Raw genomic sequence first — 20044 nt, 5'->3', positions numbered from 1 at the left:
GCATTCTTTTTAAGACGACTAGAGCATGAGAGCAAGGATGTGATGCTGAGGCTTTGGTTACACTGCAGCACTTGGAATATCGAGAGCAAGTTTAAGCCCATTATCAAAGAAAAGAGGTGCTGGCATTGGAGAGGGTCCAGACAGCGTCACAAAAATAATTCTGGAATGAAAGGTTAATGTATGCAAAGTATTTGATAGCTCTGGGCCTGTGCTCATTGGAACTTAGAAGAATGAGAGGGGATCTCATTGAACCTATCAAATGTTGAAAGGCCCAGATAGTATGGATGTGGAGAGGATGTTTCCAGTAGTGGGACATAACCTCAGAGTAGAGGTATATCCATTTAGGTGAGATGGAATTTCTTTAGCAAGAGGGTGGTGAATCTGTGGAATTCATTGCCACAGATGACTGCGGTGGCCCAGTCATTGAGTATATTTAAAACAGCGGTTGATAGGTTCTTGGTTAATCTGGGCATCAAAGGCAAGCGAACGGGTTTGAGAGGGATAATAAATCAGCCATGATCGGATTGTACAGCAGACTAGATGGGCCAAGTGGCTTCATTCTGCCCTGTGTCTTATGGCCTTATAACTGTGCGCTGAGAGCAGTGTAAAGGAAACTTGTTGATATTGCCACAGTATGAAACTACTGTCTTCCCAGAGCAAGTATAGTGGGAAAAGTTTTCTAAGTTAGTCTGACTGTTTTTTTCCCTATTCTTTGTTTGAAATCAGGCAAATTAATGCAAAAAAAATCAAGGGATGTAAAGAATAAATTAGACTTAGGATAGATCAGGCTTTCATGATCTGTGCTGATTGTTGGGGAGTAGGTCTGGGGAGACATATTGGAAGTGAATCTAACTCGTACAACTGGCCCCATGTGTGATTCTATTAATTGTGCCCATTTAAAGTCCTCTGAGGCAGTTCCAATAAATACATTTTCCATAAGATGCAAAAATCAAAATATTGCCTCACTATGGAAGGATGCCAATCAACCAGTCAAGCTTGTATTAGTTCTCCAGTTCCCTTCACACAGCCCTGCGGGTTTTATGTCCAACCAGCTCCCTACTGAACATGACAATTTAATTTGCTTCATGATGATAATGATGGGTAGCAGTGTGAAAATGCACTTGCACATGTTCCCTTGGACATTTTTGCCAATCACGTTAAGTCTGTTCATTCTAATTCTTGACCCTTCCGTAAATAGAAAGTGATTGTCATTCACCTGGGCTGATGAGACAGGATGGAGTGGGGGGAGGGGGGTGTGCTGTTTTATGTTTAGAAGGCCATTTACAGAAGAGAGCAGAACACCAAAATAGTTGCTGCCAATTCTATGTCAGTGACAAGGACACATCTCAAAGACCACTGAGTGTATCGAATAATGATGGATGGTGCACAACACTCATTTGACAAAATTTCATTGTGTGTACAAGGTCAGCAAGAACACTGAAGTAGGTCACAACCAGAAGCCTGAGGCCTGTTTCAGAGTACTGTCTGAGACCATCTCCCTTGAGGCTGCAGCACTCTTTTTAAAAGTCATTCTTAATTGTGGCCTTTACACTAATAGAGAGATATTGATAGGCGAGAGAGAAGTGGGAATAGTGTGGGAATGTGAAGTAGTTTATGGTAATACAATATGGTATTATAAGATATAGAAGGAGAATTAGCCCATCTGGTCCATCGATTCTGCTCCGCCATTTCATCATGGCTGGTCCATTTCCTTCTCAGTCCCAATCTCCTGCCTTCTCCCTGTATCTTTTCATGCTCTGACTAGTCAGGAATCTATCGATTACTGCTTTAAACATACCCAGTTGCTTGGCCTCCACAGCTGCCTGTGGCAACAAATGCCACAGACTCACCACTCTCTGGTAAAGAACTTCCCCCTCACCTCCATTCTGAATGGACGTCCCTCGATTCTGAGGCTGTTCCCTCCAGTCTAAGACTCTCCCACCTGAGGAAACATCCTCTCCACGTCCACTCCACTGAGGCATTTCAACATTTGATGGGCTTCAATGAGGTCACCCCTCATTCTGAATTCCAGTGAATTTATGTAAGTGGAGAAAATTTTGGAGATTTGGGGGTCCTTATGCATGGTAATGAATGCAATAATAATACTAAACCACACATAATAAATACAAATGGGTACATAGGATAGGTTATACACAGTACATTGATTATTTGACCATAGAGTGAACCTAGGCTGGATTCTCTGGCTCCAGAGAATCCAGACCCAAAGGGCATAATCTCAAGGTGAGGGATTCTCTTTTAAGACTAAGACAAGAAAGAATTTCTTCTCTTAGCAGGTTTGGAATTTGCCCAAAGAGTCCATGGCTGAGACAAATAGATCTCTAATCAATAAGACAAATGGGGAAAGGGGAGGAAAGTGGGCTTCAGGATTGTCCAATTGGCAATGATCCTGTTCAATCATTTGTTTTTATTATCTTAAGGAGAGCCAGTCTTCTTTAGTACACAAGTTGTTTTTAAATCAGGTCTTAGGATGTGCACCATCTTAGTTGTCTTCTCTTTTACTATAACTGTTAGTACCTTCCCTGGCTAAGACAACCGCAAAATACTCTACTATGAACTCCCTGTCCACGCGTAAAACGTATTAAGTTCATAATCAGTCCCATCACTCCTTGTACCACCCATTTCATAACTTCATGTCCATTTCTACTGTCATAAACTTATTTAAAATGTTACTTCTCCCTTTTATGTCTGGTCTGATTCACCTTCACACTATGGCCCTGATTTCTCCCCTGGTCACTTTCCTCACTTTCTTTTCCAACCTTGTTTTGTTATTCTTGGATCTTCCGCTGTTGTTGCCTGTCATTTCCTCTCAGGAGATTAAGAAACAATATTTAAAAGATTATGAAAATTAAAATATCTTTAACATATTAAGCAACTGCACAACAATGAAGCTAATACATGATTCTGTGTAGCTTTGTTAAACTTGTATTCTTATTTACAAATGCAGATAATTAATTAGGGGATGCCTTTTTGTGTAATTTGTAAACCCCTTTGTTGCTGACAGTGTCCCAGGTCTGTTGTATTCTCATTTAAATGACTCTTGTGGTTTCCTGAATTTTAATTTTTTTGGTTGCAGCAAAGACATTTAAATCTATCTGTCTAAACTGGTATTAATGCCTCTCATGAGTTTTTTTCCCAAAACCTCCCCATTTAACACCAACGGAATAATCCTTTGCTTCTTTATTGCACTTAATTTCCTTCTCACCTTTAAGTATATTTATATTATTGACACAAATACATCCTCCAATACCGAGTCCCATTCTCTTCATTCTTCGGGCTAAAGATATTTCCTCTGAATTTTATAATTTCTTGGTTACTATCTTGATTTGATGGCTTCCAGGTTTGTTCTTCACTTTTGTAAATACTCTTTCGGGGAAATTTATGTTTAGTTGATTTTAGGTACTGAGCTTTATTATAGTAACTCCATGCCATACACCACTTCTGAAATTTCATTTCAATGAAGTCAACTGAACCAGTTTTCACATGCAGAATATTGCTGATGACTAAAGATAAAATTTTCACTTTCTACTTGAGCATAGCCTTTCATAATATTATCTTGAAATTTTGAAGTGAAAAAAGGTGCACCCTAATCATCCTGCAATCAACACAATCTTGCATTTCATTACCATTCTTCTAAAAATGGTTTTGTGCTCTGTCTGGTAACCCTATAATCAAGCCATTACTTTTGTATTGCATGCATTATTCCTGATGAAGGGTCTTGGCCCAAAATGTTGATGATATCATGTTTCTGCTACATCTTTAAGTTACAAATAATACGTGAATATAGATATATTGTGAGGATTTGTTAACTTGGAGTTGGTTGACTTAGATCTGGTCATTTTATTTTCAATGTGGTTGTATAATTTTTAAGTCCTAGTTATTTGCTTTATCTGTATGTTAGCTATCTATGATTTGGGTACAGATGAACCAATTTTCACAAGCAGAATATTGGGTCCATCAGAAAACCAGCACCATTCAAAACAAATCACCCTTTCGATCGTAACTAACTGAATTGTCTCACATTTCCTATGATATATTCTGTGTTCTCACCTTCTCACTTTTATATCTCCAGTGGAGTGGCACAGTAGCTTTAGTGGTTAACACAACGTTTTACAGTACCAGTGACCGGGGCTCAAATTCCATCACTGTCTCTAAGGAGTTGCTACGTTCTCCCCATAACCGGGTGCTCCAGTTTCCTCCCACAGTCCAAAGACGTTACCAGTTGTTGGGTTAATTGGTTATTGTAAATTCTCCTGTGGTTAGGCGAGGGTTGCTGGGTTGCCCAGCTCAAAGGGCCGGGAGGATCTATTCCGTGCTGCATCTCAGTAAATAAATAAATTAAATTAATAAATCCTTCACTATCCTCTTCACAGCCTATGTTTCCAGTTAGTTTTGTATATCCAGCAAAGTTGTACAGTAATAAATTACACTTAATCTTCTTATCCAAATCGCTGATGTAAAATGTGAGGAGTTGGGATCCCTGTATAAATGCCCAAGGCACTCTGTTAATTGTAACCCAAAATTACCTGTTTATACCTACACCCTTTTCAGTCCATTAGCTAAACTTCAGTCCAGGACACCTAATTCCTTGTGTTCTTACTTAGTTTAATAATCTTTTGAAGACCTTGAAATCCAAATCCAGCATGACCTTCTCTTTCAATCTCAAAAAATATTTAAATCAAGTCATTAAACATTATTTTCTTTTTGGGAATTCACGATGAGCTGCTTAATCCTATTTTTTTCTAAGTGCTATGTAACTACTTCCTTAACAATAGATTCCATCATTTCCCCTAACTGCGGTTGTCAGCAGTCAGAAACAAGCTAAGGCTAATTCATGTTCTCTTTTTCATGTCCTACCAGCTTCTTACAGTTTCCTTGTACTGTCTCTTTCAGTATTGTTGGGCAGTGAAGCGGCAGAAACCCAGAACCATATTCTCCTGGATCTTCATGATGGGCTCAAGTTGATATGTGGCACCAATCGAACCGAGAACATCAACTGGTACAAAGAAGATAAGCAGATCTTGCCCAGTGACAGAGTGCACATAGTGCGGAAGGTTCTAGAAATTGTAGAGACTAATTACAATGACTCTGGTCTATATCTATGCGTGGTGCATGGGACAGGCGAGATTCTTAAAAACTTCACAGTGACTGTAGCAGGTATGAATGAGTCCATTAATTCTTTTAAGCTCTGAGCCCAAATACTAATATTTTTAATGGGACAGATGTGTTTCTGCTGTGTAGAATTAACACCATATTCTGAGCACTACACTCTAACGCTACTACTTGTTCTATATATATGGTTTTTAGTCCGGGAATGTTCCCAGCTCTTCTAATTCTCTCAATAGAAAGAAAATAATGAAAGCAAGCATGAGGCTAAGGAGGGTATGAGATTTTGTTAATAAAGCAAATAGTGTGAAATATCATTGGATTGTTGTTAACAGCTGAGATTTTCATGTCCTGAATCATAGAGGTGTACATTTCCCCAGTAACATAGTAGGAATTTCAGGAACTATAATATAAATTCATGTTATCCATTTTCGCTGGGATAGTCACCTTCCTTTCTGCATCAAGTCATCTGTAGTTACCCAATATTTTGGTGAAATTTAGCCATTCTGGTACAACAGCACTGCCCTTGTGCTATTTGCTTGTATTTGTGTTTCAGAAGAGCTAAATATTCAATCTTCAGATACTTGTTCAGAATTCAAGACTGAATATTGTTGATTTGGGAATTAATTACCAGTTCTATCATTTTAAAAAAACTAGCTACCTAAATTATGAGATTTTTTTTTACTACAAGTTTTTCAATCTTTTCTGAAAGTCGACTGCATACTAATTTTTATTAATTGGGACAATTTGCACAAGTCCCTATATACAGTATGTTCGTACCTGGAGGGGTTAAAACAGCTTAAACAACTATGCGTTATTATATACAGAAGTTGTTATTTGGTATAATGCAAATTCAAGCAGTTAGTTCAAATGTGCACAAAAATAGACAAAGCCAGTACATTGCAAAAAAAAATCCAGTAACGTTTGAATATAAAGCAGAACTTATATAATTAATCACCCCTTCTATAAATTCTATGCATTGGCATGGGAGGATGGGGCATTGAGTTGTTACATGCAGTTCAATCTAATAGTGCATGGATTCTCATTAATATCGCACATAAGGAATGGACACTTAGGGATGTTGTCACAAGGTTCTGACTGTGTCCTTCATAGAGTTTATTTTACCAGAAATGTGAAATGTAAAATCCCCTAACAAGCTCCATCTAGGCCAGTGTAATTATATAGTATAAAGAAACAACACCTCCTTTCCACGGTATTTTCTATAAAATTAGAACAGGGTAAGATTTTGCTGTTTCCTGTGGCTACAGTGTAGCTGTTCCTGCAAGGTCTGAGGTCAGCCTCAGCCCTGTGCATCCATAGTAACAGTGGTCTGCCACTGTGGTTGGCTATAGGCATGTGGCAAGTTGCTAAAGGTATGGTGACCTGTGTTCCTGTGTGATTCGGCCAGGTATTGTCCAAGCAGTGTGACCGAAGAAGCACAGTCTCTGGACTCTGATCATTTTTAGTCATTGCTGAACATTGAATGTCAGCTTGGGTGCAGGGGCATATCTACGGAAAATAGCGCTTATAGCAAGCACTGAAATTGCGCCCCATCTGACACCCATCTGTTAGATAACTTTACCATAATATCAGCTCAAAAATACAAGTCAAGCTCGTTAATCTTTTAATTAACAAATTATGGCGCTACATGAAAATTATAACTGCACCTTCCTTGCTTTCACCGATGGAAATTGGTCTATGATCTGATCAAAGTCAATTTTTCCAGTTTCTTCTCTTTCTACACTCAGCAGAGCAAGATCACAGAGTCTGCCTTGACCCATGAAGGCTCTCAAATACAAAAATATTAGTTTTAACTTGCTGAATGATCTCTCACAGCTGGCGATGGAAACTGCGATGGTTAGCATTATCTGAATAGCAAAGCAAAGATTGGGGAAGACGGTCTCATCTCCATACTGAACAATAAATTCAAGAAGCTCTTCAGGTCTTGATATTTTCATGTTGACCCGCCTTGATAGCTACATTCTGCAATCCAAAATTTCTTCATATAGCTGCTGTCCATCAACATCAGAGCTGTACCATTCGCCCAAATTTTCGCACTTCTTCTTTAGGTCATTACTGTCGGTGCCGTAACACAGTCCCTCGACATCGAGAAGGAACCCAAACGTTTGTCGTGCAAACAAGCGAACCTTTCATCCATTTTTCTGTGAAGACGGTCGAGTGTTCCCTTCATGACTCTTTCCATTTCCTCCTCAACTGCTAACCCAGCGTCTCTCGAGTTCTCATTAGCCATTCGTTTCTTTTGTCTCTGACGTCTTTCATCTTCAATATTCCATTCTTGACAGAGACCGACTCCTTCTTTGAGTAACTTCACTGACCAACACTTCTCTTTCATCATAAAAATTATCTCGGAGGGTTTTCAAATCCAGGGCAGCATCGTGGAAGTTCATGCTAGGATCCTGCAGCCTCTTTTGAATATGGTCAATGCGAACGAGTACTTTGTTCCAAAATCCTAGCAAAATCAGAAAATCTTAACTCAACATGCGGTTGTACAGCTGCCTTGCGTCACTTCTTGTTTCATTGGTCTCATTTTCATTGTCTATCATATCCTGGAGAACTTGAAGTATGTCCTCAAGGTACTTGTTGACGGGCTTCACTGCTTCTGTCCTTGCGCTCCACCTGGTTTCGGACTCCGACTTAAAAACCACAGGCATGGCGTTTTTGAATTTTTCCCAGCGCTGTGTTGAACAAGATGAAAACACGTAGAGAGCTTCGATGGTTCCAAAAGACGTGACCATCATTGTATCCTACTTAGCTGCATGTACACCCACCAAGTTGAGTGAGTGATTGTCGCAATTCACAAACACTGCCAGGTTGTTTTTCTCACTTATTCTTTGATGAACACCACTTCTGTGTCCAGCCATCACAGCAGCGTTGTCATAGCACTGTGACCGACAATCTTGTAGCTCCATTTTGTCCTTCTCTAGCTGTTTCAAGATGTCTTCAACCAAGCTCTCAGCATCCTTCGGGCTTATCTGGATAAAACCAAGGAAGGACTCTCTAACACGGACTGTATTCCTCTCAAAATCAACTTCCACATATCTCACTATTTCTGACATCTGCTCACGGTGTGCCTGATCAGGAGTCGAGTCGAACATGAGACCATAGTACTTGGCTTTACAAATGTTTCTCAGTAAACTGTGGTGAACAGTGGATGCCATCATGTGGATGAATTCGTTCTGGACACCTGGTGAAAGATAAGATGTGGATCCAGAATGACTTTCCAAATGAGTGAGGTGTTCTTGTATGACAGGGTCAAAGATGGTGAGTAGTTTCAGTAAAGCAAGGAAATTTCCCACATTGGAATCATCATCTAGCTGAAGTGTCTCCCTGTGTCCTCGCAAAGCCAGGTTCTGAGTCGCAAGGAATTTTATGCAGTGAAGGATTCTCGTCAAGATATCACCCCACTTCTGCTTTTCCTTCTCAACCTGTGACTGAAGTACCGCGTCAATAACTCCTCTGTTTCCAGCTAAATTTCTTTCCATTTCTTTCCACTGTGTGAAGCATTCCCGATGATTCTTGGCATTTTCATCAACACTAATCCTTTCAGGTGCTTTCCACTGGTTGAATCCACTTTCCTGCTCCAATGAGGATTGATGGTCTGACCGGGAATAGAGAAGACAATAGATACAAAATGAAGACTTTTTAGAAGGGGAATAGACCAGCCATGAACGAGTCACTTCCTCAACATGACCATTTCCCAATTTCCTCTTGAACCAAGTTTTGTTTATTGAGTGGTTATTTGTTGGTTGGAAAGGCCCCTCACTGTTCTGGAAACACTTTGAACCCAGCTTTACTATTTCTGTTCTCAACGCGTCAGGCAGAATTGCTTTTCCAGTATCCTTGTCGAACTTCAGAAGTCCAATGTCACGCTGTTCAATCACTTCTGGTATGACAGTTCGAGGCTCTTTGACACCGTCCAGTTCACTAGGTTCAGTGTCGTCAGGTTCAATCTCGTCAGGTAAAATCTCGTCAATAAACTCAACATCACCACCACCACCATCTTCCCCTCCTGTCATGTCTATGTTCTCTGTGGCAGCCTCACTCTTAATCTCATCATACTCGGATTTATCTGACTTGACTTCATCCTTGGCTTGTGACGCATTTGTACTTGATCCACATTCAGATTCTAACAAACTTGTAGCAGGTGCAGGGGACTCCATGGAACGTGTCGATCTACTTGTTCTGGGCTTTTCAAAGAAGGGCATGAAGAACTTGCTCGACTTCTTGGCTTCCTCCGCCTCCAACTTTCGTCTCTTCCGTCCTTCAGCTCCACTTTTCTTCTTCTTTGTGAAGAAACGTTTCATGGTCTTCTTACACTATGCTCTGAAATAAGGCCATCCTAGTGCTTCTCACCCATGATAATCAAAGACAGATCATACATCTGAAGAAAATTCTTTTTTCACTATCCGAGGATGGCTTGTCTGACTTTAATAGAAACTGCTCAGTGGCGCCCCCTTTCAAGTGGCGCCCAGGGCACGTGTCATACCTGTGAAACCTTAGATACGCCACTGCTTGGGTGATGTGTTTGCTGAAGTGGATAGAGGAATCCATTGCAGGCAACACTGGTGGCATGTCTGCATGGAAGCTCTGTCAGTGAGTTTCTCCAAGACGTCTAGCACAGGGGTCCCCAACCACCGGTCTGCGGACCGGTACCGGGTTGCAAAGCATGTGCTACTGGGCTGTGAGGAAACGATATGAGTCAGCTGCACCTTTCCTCATTCCCTGTCACGCACTGTTGAACTTGAACATTGGATTGCCAACTGTCCCATATTTGCCGGGACATCCCGTATATTGGGCTAAATTGGTTTGTCCCATACGGGACCGCCCTTGTCCCACATTTCCCCCCGCTAAGGTAGAGCATTCCTATAAAACCTTTCGTGCCGAAATGGCGTGAAGCAAAGAAGCAATTACCATTAATTCATATGGGAAAAATTTTTGAGCGTTCCCAGACCGATAAAATAACCTAACAAATCATACCAAATAACACATAAAACAGAAAATAAGTAACACTAACATATAGTAAAAGCAGGAATGATATGATAAATAACAGCCTATATAAAGTAGAAATAATGTATCTACAGTATAGTCGGGAAGATGAAGGCAAAACCGATTTATGGGGAAAAAAATCGGCACATATGCGCATGCGCACACAGGTGCCCGCGCAAGGCTTCATGGTCATGGTAGTCTTTCCTGGGGTGAAGTGTCCCAGGATTTGACTGCAACTTTTGTCCCTTATTTGGGAGTGAGAAAGTTGGCAACCCTAACTGTAAAAGACATGTTGGGGTGAGTTTAACCCTACTTGAACAACCCCCCGGCCACTCCCGGTCGGCCGGTCCGCAAGAATATTGTCAATATTAAACCGGTCCGCAGTGCAAAAAAGGTTGGGGACCCCGGTCTAGCAGAATTCCCCCAGCAGGTGTTGGAACTGTAACTCGCGTGTGAAATTGATCGTTTAATTTCAAAGGTAGATGATTGATTTTTATCCCTTCAGCATTGTTAAAAGCCATTTGCAGCTGGGTTAGGTTAAGTAGCTACTTTTCAATAGTCTTCAGTCTGGTTTTTGCCCACTTTTATTTCCAAGCAAAATGAGAAAGCTTTGTTTTTGCTTTATCTTCAGTGCAAGGGGAAATTCTTCATATTGGTGGTGAGTAAAAAATGAGATTCCAGTTTTTAAGGGTCAGCACCCCTTTCTTTGATTTTTTCAGACTCTTTGTCTTCTGGAGATGATGATGAAGATGGTGGATCTGAAGATTCAGCTTCAGAAACCAGTGACGGTCACTCGTTTCCTCAGAAAGGTCAGTGCTTTTGGCCAGCATTTTCACTTTTTCTCTCACAGATCCCAACTAAATGTGCGATCAGAAAAGATGTTATATTGTCATTTACAATGCACATAGGTACATACCATACAATGTTGTCTGTTTCCCTCTCTCATCTTATCTCCTTACCAGCCCATCAACTCCCTCTGGTCTTCCCCCACCCTTCCCTTTATTCCATGGTCTTCTGTCCTCTCCTATCAAACTCCCCCTTCTCCAACCCTTTATCTCTTCCACCATTCGATTTCCCTGCTCTTTATTTCACCCCCTCCCCCATCACCTACCACTTTGTACTTCTTCCTCCCTCCCCTCACCTTACTCTGACTTCTCCCCTTCCTGATGTTGGGTCTCAGCCCAAAATGTCGACCGGTTACTCATTTCCATAGATGCTGCCTAGCCTGCTGAGTTCCTGCAGCAGTGTGTGTGTGTGTGTGTGTGTGTCTGTGCTCTTGTGGCCCATACTCCGGAGGATCTTCAGACCGTCCTTGCTGTGGCGGTGAGAGCGTACAGCAGGATGGGGCTGACTGTCAATACCACCAAGACAGAAGTGGTTTGCCAATGGAGTACCAGTGTCCCACCCACTCTACCTGCCTTCACTGTTCGTGATGAAAAGCTGTCAGTAGTGCCATCTTTCAAATACCTGGGGAGCATTCTCTCTGACGATATCAGCATTGACGACGACATCCAGAGCCACATTAAGCAGGCATCAGGTGCCTTTGGGAGACTTCGGCGTAGAGTCTTTCAGAACAGGAGCCTTCGTCCCTCCACAAAGGTCACCGTATACCAAGTGGTCTGTGTCACCACCCTCCTTTATAGCTGTGAAGCTTGGGTAACCTACAGCCATCACATCAAGTCTTTGGAGCGCTTCCACATAAGCTGCCTCCAGCGCATCCTGAGAATTGACTGGCGTGAATGGGTGCCTCACACTGAAATACTTGTAAAGACCAACTGCAGGAGTATTGAGGCCATGATCACCCAGCATCAGCTGCAGTGGCTGGGGCTCGAGATAAGGATGCCCCCATATCGGCTACCCCGCAGAGTGTTATACAGCCATTTACATCATGGTCGATGCTCAGCTGGAAGGCCAAAGAAGTGCTATAAGGATCAGATGAAGAATGCTTGAAGGAAGCGCAAGATCAGACCCGAGGACCTGGAGGATGTTGCTGCTGACCGTAACACTTGGCGACAGCTGTGTAGGGACAGAGTTCGTATTCTGGAGATGGAAAGAACAACCCGAAGACAGCAGAAGAGAGCCAGGAGAAATGCAGCCATGGTTTCCACCACCACCACATATACATGTCCCACCTGCAATAGAGCTTGTGGGTCCAGGATAGGACTGTATAGTCATCAAAGATCTCACCGTTAAAGGAGTGGACATCGTTATCGGATTTCGATGTGTGTTGCTTTGGATTTCTAGCATCTACAGATTTTCTTGTGCGTGCAGTGTTGCCTGTATGTAAAACTTGGATTTGAGAATAAAGCAGTTCGGGCAGTGTTTGCACAAAGCTTAGATGTGTACAACGCACAGTATGAATAGTTCAGTATTCAGTAAAATGTTGCTTTAATGGCAACTTGATTTCTCATCTTTAATTCTATCCTTGCTAACGTACCTGTGCCGTGTCTGTGAAGGGTTTGGAACTGAATGGTTCTGGCACAGCATAAGAAGAGCTTCAGGGAATAAGCTATTAATGATGAGTAATAATGCTTTCACTACTATGCTAATCATTGTCAGCTGGCAGATTGGGCTGTAATTGACTTAGTTATATTTGCCTGAGCTTTGCAGCTGAAATGCACTCAGGGTTCGGTGGATATAAGAGTCAAGGTGCTCTGGACTGGAATTATTAATTTTGGTGTGTACATTGGTAAATAGTTGGTTTTAACCATCCCATCATGTAAGCCTTGTGTGCAGCATTGGTTTGTATAAATTGAAGTCATTTATTTGCAAATTTGCACTCTAAGGACTATTGGAAATGTGTTTCTTGCTCATGGAAGCAAGTGTGTTGCTCTTCAGGCAAACAGGCAGTTCTCCAATTAAACTGCTTTGTGTAATTTAGGGCAACAGTTTGCCTTTGCTCTAATTGTTCAAGCTCTGCAGATTCAGTCTGCTGCTAAATGCGTAGCCTAATTGCTGCTGGAACTCCCAGTCCAGTTAATTAGGTCAATTACTCTAGAGCCGATTAGACAAGAATGTTTAGGAATGTGTAACAACTTCGGAGAATTTCAAAATGATAGATGCTTGGTATGTAACTGAGGAGTTTCATTTACACAGGGTTCATAAACTCAGAGTACAACAGTTGACTTAAATTGACCGGTATAGCAGATTTTCAGGGATTCTAAAGTTAATTCAAATGTTTGTAGGAACCATTCCTTATGGTCTAAGGTTTTTTTTAGTTCATTGATAGCCTTTTTCAGAATATTTTAAAGACAATGTGGAAACATTGATAGTGTTCCAAGCTAGAATTTGAATCAGGAGGTTTGAAATAATTTTCCAGTAGTTTTTTTCTCAGGCAATGCAGTGGAATTTAAGCCAAAGTCATTTGTTCAACAGTGCATGCAACCGCCACTGATGAAACAGTACCTATGATATATTTAAGCATAGAGACATCCAAACACATGTGGTGGAGTAGAACTGCCGTCAATACATGTTTAGACATCACAAATAATTAATTCGTGTTTGCATGGTCTATGAACGTTTTGGGTCACTTATGCAGCTGCAGATTTTCACAATGTACCAGATCTGCTTCTGCATGTGTTAAGGGGAAACCAGCTTTATTGGGTCAGTAGGATGGAGTTTAGCAATTCTTACGTTCAGTCTCAGCCCCTTGCCCTTCACCACAGGCATTTGATTGGCCCACCTCTCCCCCAATACCAGAAATGGCCCAATTATTCCATGTGCCCTCAGTTGATAACTTCTGCTGAGTTTGTGTGTTAGCTTCAGCAGCTTCCACAACTCCCCAACTCTTGGAAATCTTTTCTCCTTCAATTAATTGCTTAATTTACAACTAAGAGTGTCTCCTGGTCTTGTGACGGAGATTATGAACATATGCTGTACAAGAATGGCTTTCCTTTTATTACCACTGGTTCTTTTATCAAAAGCCTTCCCTTCTGATTATCACTGTTTTGACCACAGGAAACAGTTTGTACATTCCAATCTAAACCTTGTGTTACAGTAACAGATCAGAGAAAACTCCTCTTTGTCATTTCTCTCTGAAGAGAACAACCATAGGTTTGCCAGTGTGACAACGTAATTGGAATCCCTCATCCTTTTCATTATCCCTCCCAAAGTTTCAGCCCCTTCTTAATGTGTCCAGCCTGAATTAGATGCAAGGGTCAACCTGGGGCCAATCAGATTCGCTGACGTAGGCCATGAAATTTGTTGTTTTGCATTGGCAGTACATTGCAATATGTAGTAATAAAAACTACAAATAACAATAATTGTGTGTGTGTATGTATAAACAGTGCAAAAAGAGAGGGGGTAAAATAGTGAGGTAGTGTTCACGGGTTCCTTGTCCATTCATAAACCTGATGGCAAACGGGAAGAAGCTGTTCCTCAGTCACTGAGTGAGTGTCATCAGGCTCCTGTACCTCCTCCATGATGGCGGCAATGAGAAGAGGGCATGTCCTAGGTGATGGGGGTCCTTAATCATGGAAGCCTCCTTTCTGAGGCATCATCTTTTGAAGGTGCCCTGGATGCTGAGGAGGCTCACTTGCATGATAGAGCTGGCTGAATTTACACCTTTCAGCAGCTTTTCTGATCCCATGGCCCTTTCTTAAAATATGACATTTGATTTGTATTTTCTCCCTTCGTTCTCAAGCTCCTACTAGGAAAGTCATCTACTATGAATCTGCCTCTTTGTGTCTCCTTGAAGTATTAAATGCCACTTCATGTTTAGATTCACCTACCACAGTTCTGAAAATTTGCTCCATCCCCAGATGCTCAATTCATTGACCCAGGAAGTTCTCCAGATGCTGGAAAGCTAGCACAACACGCACACAAATTGCTGGAGGAACTCAGCAGGTCAGGCAGCATCTATGGGGAGTGGTGGGGGTAATAATCAGTTGGTGTTCCAGGCTGACATCCTTCGGTCCTAATGAAGGATCTCAGCCTGAAACATCAACTGTTTATTCCCCACCATAGCTGCTGCTTGATCTGCTGAGTTTCTCCAGCATGTTATGTGTATTGCTCAACATATTAACCTATATGAAACGTTGCACTGGTTCCAGTATGAAAGCAGCCACTCACTACAGTTTTCTTTTCTGTCCCTTAGCCAATGTTGACATCAAAGCTATGTGTGTGTGTTTGTGTGTGTGTGTGTAAAACAAAGACTTTGTATTTTCCACCATGAATCCCCATTCCTGATGTAACAGAAGCCCTGTTAATGGCATCTTGAGTCAATGGTGGGACTCATGGCTCTTCAATCAGAGTTGATGGTTCAACCCTTTCAAAAACAAGTATATTGTAAAGGTTGAAATTTCTGTGTAGTAATGAGAGAGTGGCTATATTTTTGGATATTAAGCTAAGGCCCTGCCCTTAATGTCAGATAAAGGTTTAAAAAAGAGATAAAAATCCTCTCGTAATAGTTGGTTTACAGCAGAGAGGTTCTGTTAACTCTATGAGCAAGAGAGTTCTCTTCATTTACTTAATATTTAACCCTCAGTCGACACCTTGAAAAATTGGTTAATAGATCATTTATTTCCAAAGCTGCTTGTTGGATCCTCCTACACTCAAATTGGATATATTGTTTGCTTCTTTTAACCAATTGAAGTAATTTGTTGGATGTGAAGTGCTTTGGGATGCCTTTGCAATTCCATTAACACTCGTAAAATACACCAGCTCTTTTATTGCTGCTGATATACATTAATTGAAAAATTGAATCTCAAAAATCATAGATTATTTCCTGCTAAAGGCCATGTAGATCACAGAACTAATTGAATACAATCAGATGGAGTACGATGTTTTTCACACAGGATGGGATAATTTTATTGAGGTGTACATATACCATGAAACCATGTTCCAAGTATGTCCAGCTTACAGCTTTAATCACAGTACTCAATGCCAATTCAAAGGCTAACATTTTTTTGAAAGTCCCTCAGCTTTATCTCTGTATTTCTTCATGGATGCTGTCTGACCTGCTGTATTTTTCTGTTTTTGTTTCACAGTGCAGTGTTTTGATTTTTCACCTTCTGCCAATTCCATATCTTTTGTTCCCCTCAGTCAGAGCTCTCACAAAAATCAGTCATTTTAATTTGCCTAGCCAACGCTGTACCAAAGTATTGATTCAGCTTGAGCAGGTCATATCAGACATGTTGTGGCATTGCACAGAATTAAGTCAAGAGCTTTTTTTGCATACTGGTTTCTCTTTCTGCACACAGGAGCTCCCTACTGGACACACTTTGAGCGAATGGAAAAGCGCCTGCACGTGGTTCCAGCAGCAAACACAGTTAAATTTCGCTGCCCAGCTGCTGGGAATCCTCTTCCCACCATACGCTGGCTGAAGAACGGCAGGGAATTCAGGGGAGAGCAGCGGATTGGAGGAATTAAGGTAAATTCACACTCACTTCCCTGTGGGGTTGTTAAGAATTGAGTTCATTCATATTCAGAGGGATCACAACATGAAGAGTGAATTTTAAATAAAAAGGCTGATCAATTTGACCAATAACTTAGATGGTAAACTTTGCACTAAAGTGAACTTTTGATTCTAATTGTTTTTTCTTGTAAGAATTGTGTATTATTTAATGTATGATTTTCTTGTGAATGCTTATATGATGTTATGTCCCTGTAATGCTGCTGCAAGTGAGCTTTGCATTGTACTTGTGCACACACATGACAATAAACTCGACTTTAGTTGACTTCAGTACAAGTGACCTGACTTGTATACATCACAACTAGAAAATCAGATATGCCCACCTTCTCATCAGGATCACTGACCATTCCTCTGTAATTGTTAAAAATTTAATTACATATCCACAAAGGATTCAACATATGTTGACAATCCGCAAGAGTCAAGGATCAAATGCATAACACCCCTCCCTCAATACTTCTTGAAGGAAATGATTGTGAAGGCTATTAAAGCAATGCAATTCTAATATTTCTGCATTGTAGAATCGACTGCTTTGTGAAAAATGGAACACAACCATGGTAGTTAATATTGTATTTCAAGCCAGCCAATTGTTCTAGGTTGCTACAAAGCTAAAAGAGGCATTGCAGATGAAGCATACAGCTAATCTTTGGTATAAAAGGTTGTGTAACTGAAAGACGGGTCTGGGACATTGCCAGTACAACCGTGAGTCACTTGTTAAAGGAACTGGCTTACGTGAATATAAATTATCAAAAAGGCAGAGGTGTACGAGTGAAACATGATGCTTTCTTGGCATACGGGGTCCGCCAGCAGAGGAGAAGCCATAAGCAACAAAGAGTGAGAGCCCAGCAGATTCTCTTAACTTTCCTGAATTCTTTCTTGGGAATTGAACCTGCCTTTAGTTGTGTTTACTGCTGAAATTGATTGTTATGCCTGATAAAGTTGACAGTGCTACTTCTGGCAACTTCCAGGGTCATTGCATTCTGCCTTGAAATACACATTTTTAGGTTTAATCATTAAGTATGAAGTTTGTTTGGTATCTGCCTGGCACCATTGGCATTTGGATAGAACCAAGACCAGAGTGCATTGCATTCACACCAGCCATGGTACTGAAGAAGTGCATCACTGTCAAAGCTACCTAAATTCAGATGAACAGTAAACAAAGTCTAACTTCCTGTTCAGAAACATAAAAGATTAAATAAGGTTCTTAAATATTTTTCTTGCTTTGTGGATGTTGATGGCAAATCTGGAATTTGTAATCCACCCCTAACTATTGCCAAATAAAGGCAGCTAAGAGTCAAACACATGGGTGTCTGTTTGGAGTCAGGGTGGAAGATTTTTTTTGTCACTAAACAATATCAGTCAGCCACACTTCTAGCAACAATCCACTACTTTCATGACCATTGATACTGAGACTAGCATTTTCATTTAACTTCAAAGTTACTTAAATAGAAGTTTGCCAGCTGCCAAGCTGAGATTTGAACTTTCATCTCTGCATCTACAGCCCAGAACTTCGGCTGCTAGTCCAGTAAATTTAACAAGTAATTTTTGGAGAACAACTAGTTCTTTCAGTCAACAGTACCAAAACACATCACTGTTGATTTATCTGTGTAGTATTTATGAAGTCTTGTTCTGCACAAGTTGTCCATTGCACTTGGCAACATTTCAGAAACTACTTCCTGAGACACAAGACACTCTGTGGGCATTTATCTTTGATGGAGGAACAAGACCAGAAAAGGAAATGAAATGTACAGTTTCTGTAGCTCCTAAAAACAGGAATAGCATTCAGGTAAGTGGAGACCGGGTGAGTGTGAACCACCCTGCCCCGCAGTCTCTGCTATGTAAGATCAAGGACATTACTAATACTTTCCTTTCGCGTTTAGCATCATAAATGGTGACCTTGATCTTTTAAAGGTCTAAAGGAATATTAAGCATAGTCAAAGTTTATTTACTACCTATCCCCTTAAATCATATGTAAACTAATCGCGTTCTCTCACCCAGATTCTATTCCTCACCTCACAAGAGGGCAATTTACTGTGATCTATTAACCCATCAACCTTCATGACTTTGGATTGGGAAGAAACAGGAAAACCCAGAAGTATACACAATCACAGGAAAAACATGCAACCTCCACACAGGCAGCACATTGAAGGAGTGAGCCAGTGTCACTTGAGCTGTGTGCAGCAGTTTCACTGACTGCACTACTGTCCTGTCCAATCCTCTCTTGATCACATCCTAACTCAAATCTCCAGATCTTCTAAATCGCTTAGAATGCACTGTGAAGATATAAAGAAGTTTTGGAATCCAGAAAGTCCTGATTTGACTTCTGGTGTGTAGTCAGTTTACTGGGTTTGCTTGGTGCCTTTAATTGGCGTATTTGCCTCTCTTCTGATTTGCAAGTTATTTTTTTATTGATCTTTCAGCTCCGCCATCAGCGCTGGAGTCTTGTGATGGAGAGCGTTGTGCCTTCTGATCGCGGTAACTACACCTGCGTGGTGGAAAACAAGTATGGCAGCATTAACCACAGTTACCAGTTGGAAGTTCTGGGTAAGAATTGAATGATTCAGTGAGATGCAAGTTGGTAGAAATATTGGGAGGAATAAAAAAGGTCAAGTGTGAATGATATTTATAGAAGCAAACCTTATACATTGTGATAACCAGTTTTCAATGCTCTAAAGCTACAAATGTCTCAGAATTTTGTATGTATTGCCCAAAAAATATCATTCTCCATTAAAATTGGGCATGGCATATGAACAAAATGAGCATAAAATCTACTGACATTGACAATAACAATATTTGTGCTCCATTGTTGTGTGAGGTCTATTGTGTGTGCGTCTATATATATATATATATATATATATATATATATATATATATATATAATATTTTGTCTTCAGCATTCTTAAGGATCACCAAGAGTACATGTTGGTAATTTTCATACTCCTGGCTCGTGAATCTTTTGCACGCTAAAAATGTGGGCTCATAACAGAAGCCAGTACATATTACTCAGCCATATTAAGGGCAAGATGGCTTCCCTCATTATTTTCAAACTAAGTATTGTGCTAGCAAAATGGAACGAACCTAATTGCACACGTTTAAAAAAACTTTGAATTAGAATAAGTTAATTGTAGGTAAATGAGAGTCAGTTGTTATAATTTTGATAATGTAAGATTATTGCTTTTGGAGTACAGGTTCAATTATGTCTAAATACCAAATAATTGATAACAATCAAAAAGAAGCAAAAGTCTACATGCTTCAAAAATTTCCCCAAAAACCAGGTGTTTGTATTGGACTTAGTAGTGGTTGACTTTGGATCTGAGCCGATTTGATGTTTCTGGTTGGTCTGACATGTTGTTGCAATGCGATTAGAGTCAGTATAGGGTTTGACCACAATCTCTGTGTACATTGAGACTTCAAAGCAACATCAAAGTTTGTAACATTGTTAACTATTATAATGAAACCCATTACGAGCTGTTCTGATTTTCCATGTTATGTTGCTTGCTTATC

The 20044-nt window shown here is 40.7% G+C and overlaps 1 protein-coding gene across 3 annotated transcripts in view; it reads left to right on the top strand.

Annotated features, from left to right (window-relative positions):
• LOC134349385 (fibroblast growth factor receptor 4-like) overlaps positions 1 to 20044 on the top strand; it is a 59532-nt gene that overhangs the window by 23348 nt on the left and 16140 nt on the right. For all 3 annotated transcript variants that reach the window (XM_063053604.1, XM_063053603.1, XM_063053602.1), the window contains exons 3-6: positions 4912 to 5175; positions 10851 to 10940; positions 16332 to 16501; positions 18961 to 19084. In XM_063053604.1, the coding sequence (XP_062909674.1) occupies positions 4912 to 5175; positions 10851 to 10940; positions 16332 to 16501; positions 18961 to 19084 (648 nt within the window). The remainder of the gene's footprint in view (positions 1 to 4911; positions 5176 to 10850; positions 10941 to 16331; positions 16502 to 18960; positions 19085 to 20044) is intronic.

Source organism: Mobula hypostoma, chromosome 7 (assembly GCF_963921235.1).
Source record: "Mobula hypostoma chromosome 7, sMobHyp1.1, whole genome shotgun sequence".
Classification (NCBI taxonomy): Eukaryota; Metazoa; Chordata; class Chondrichthyes; order Myliobatiformes; family Myliobatidae; genus Mobula; species Mobula hypostoma.
This window is presented reverse-complemented; position numbering and strand designations above follow the sequence as displayed.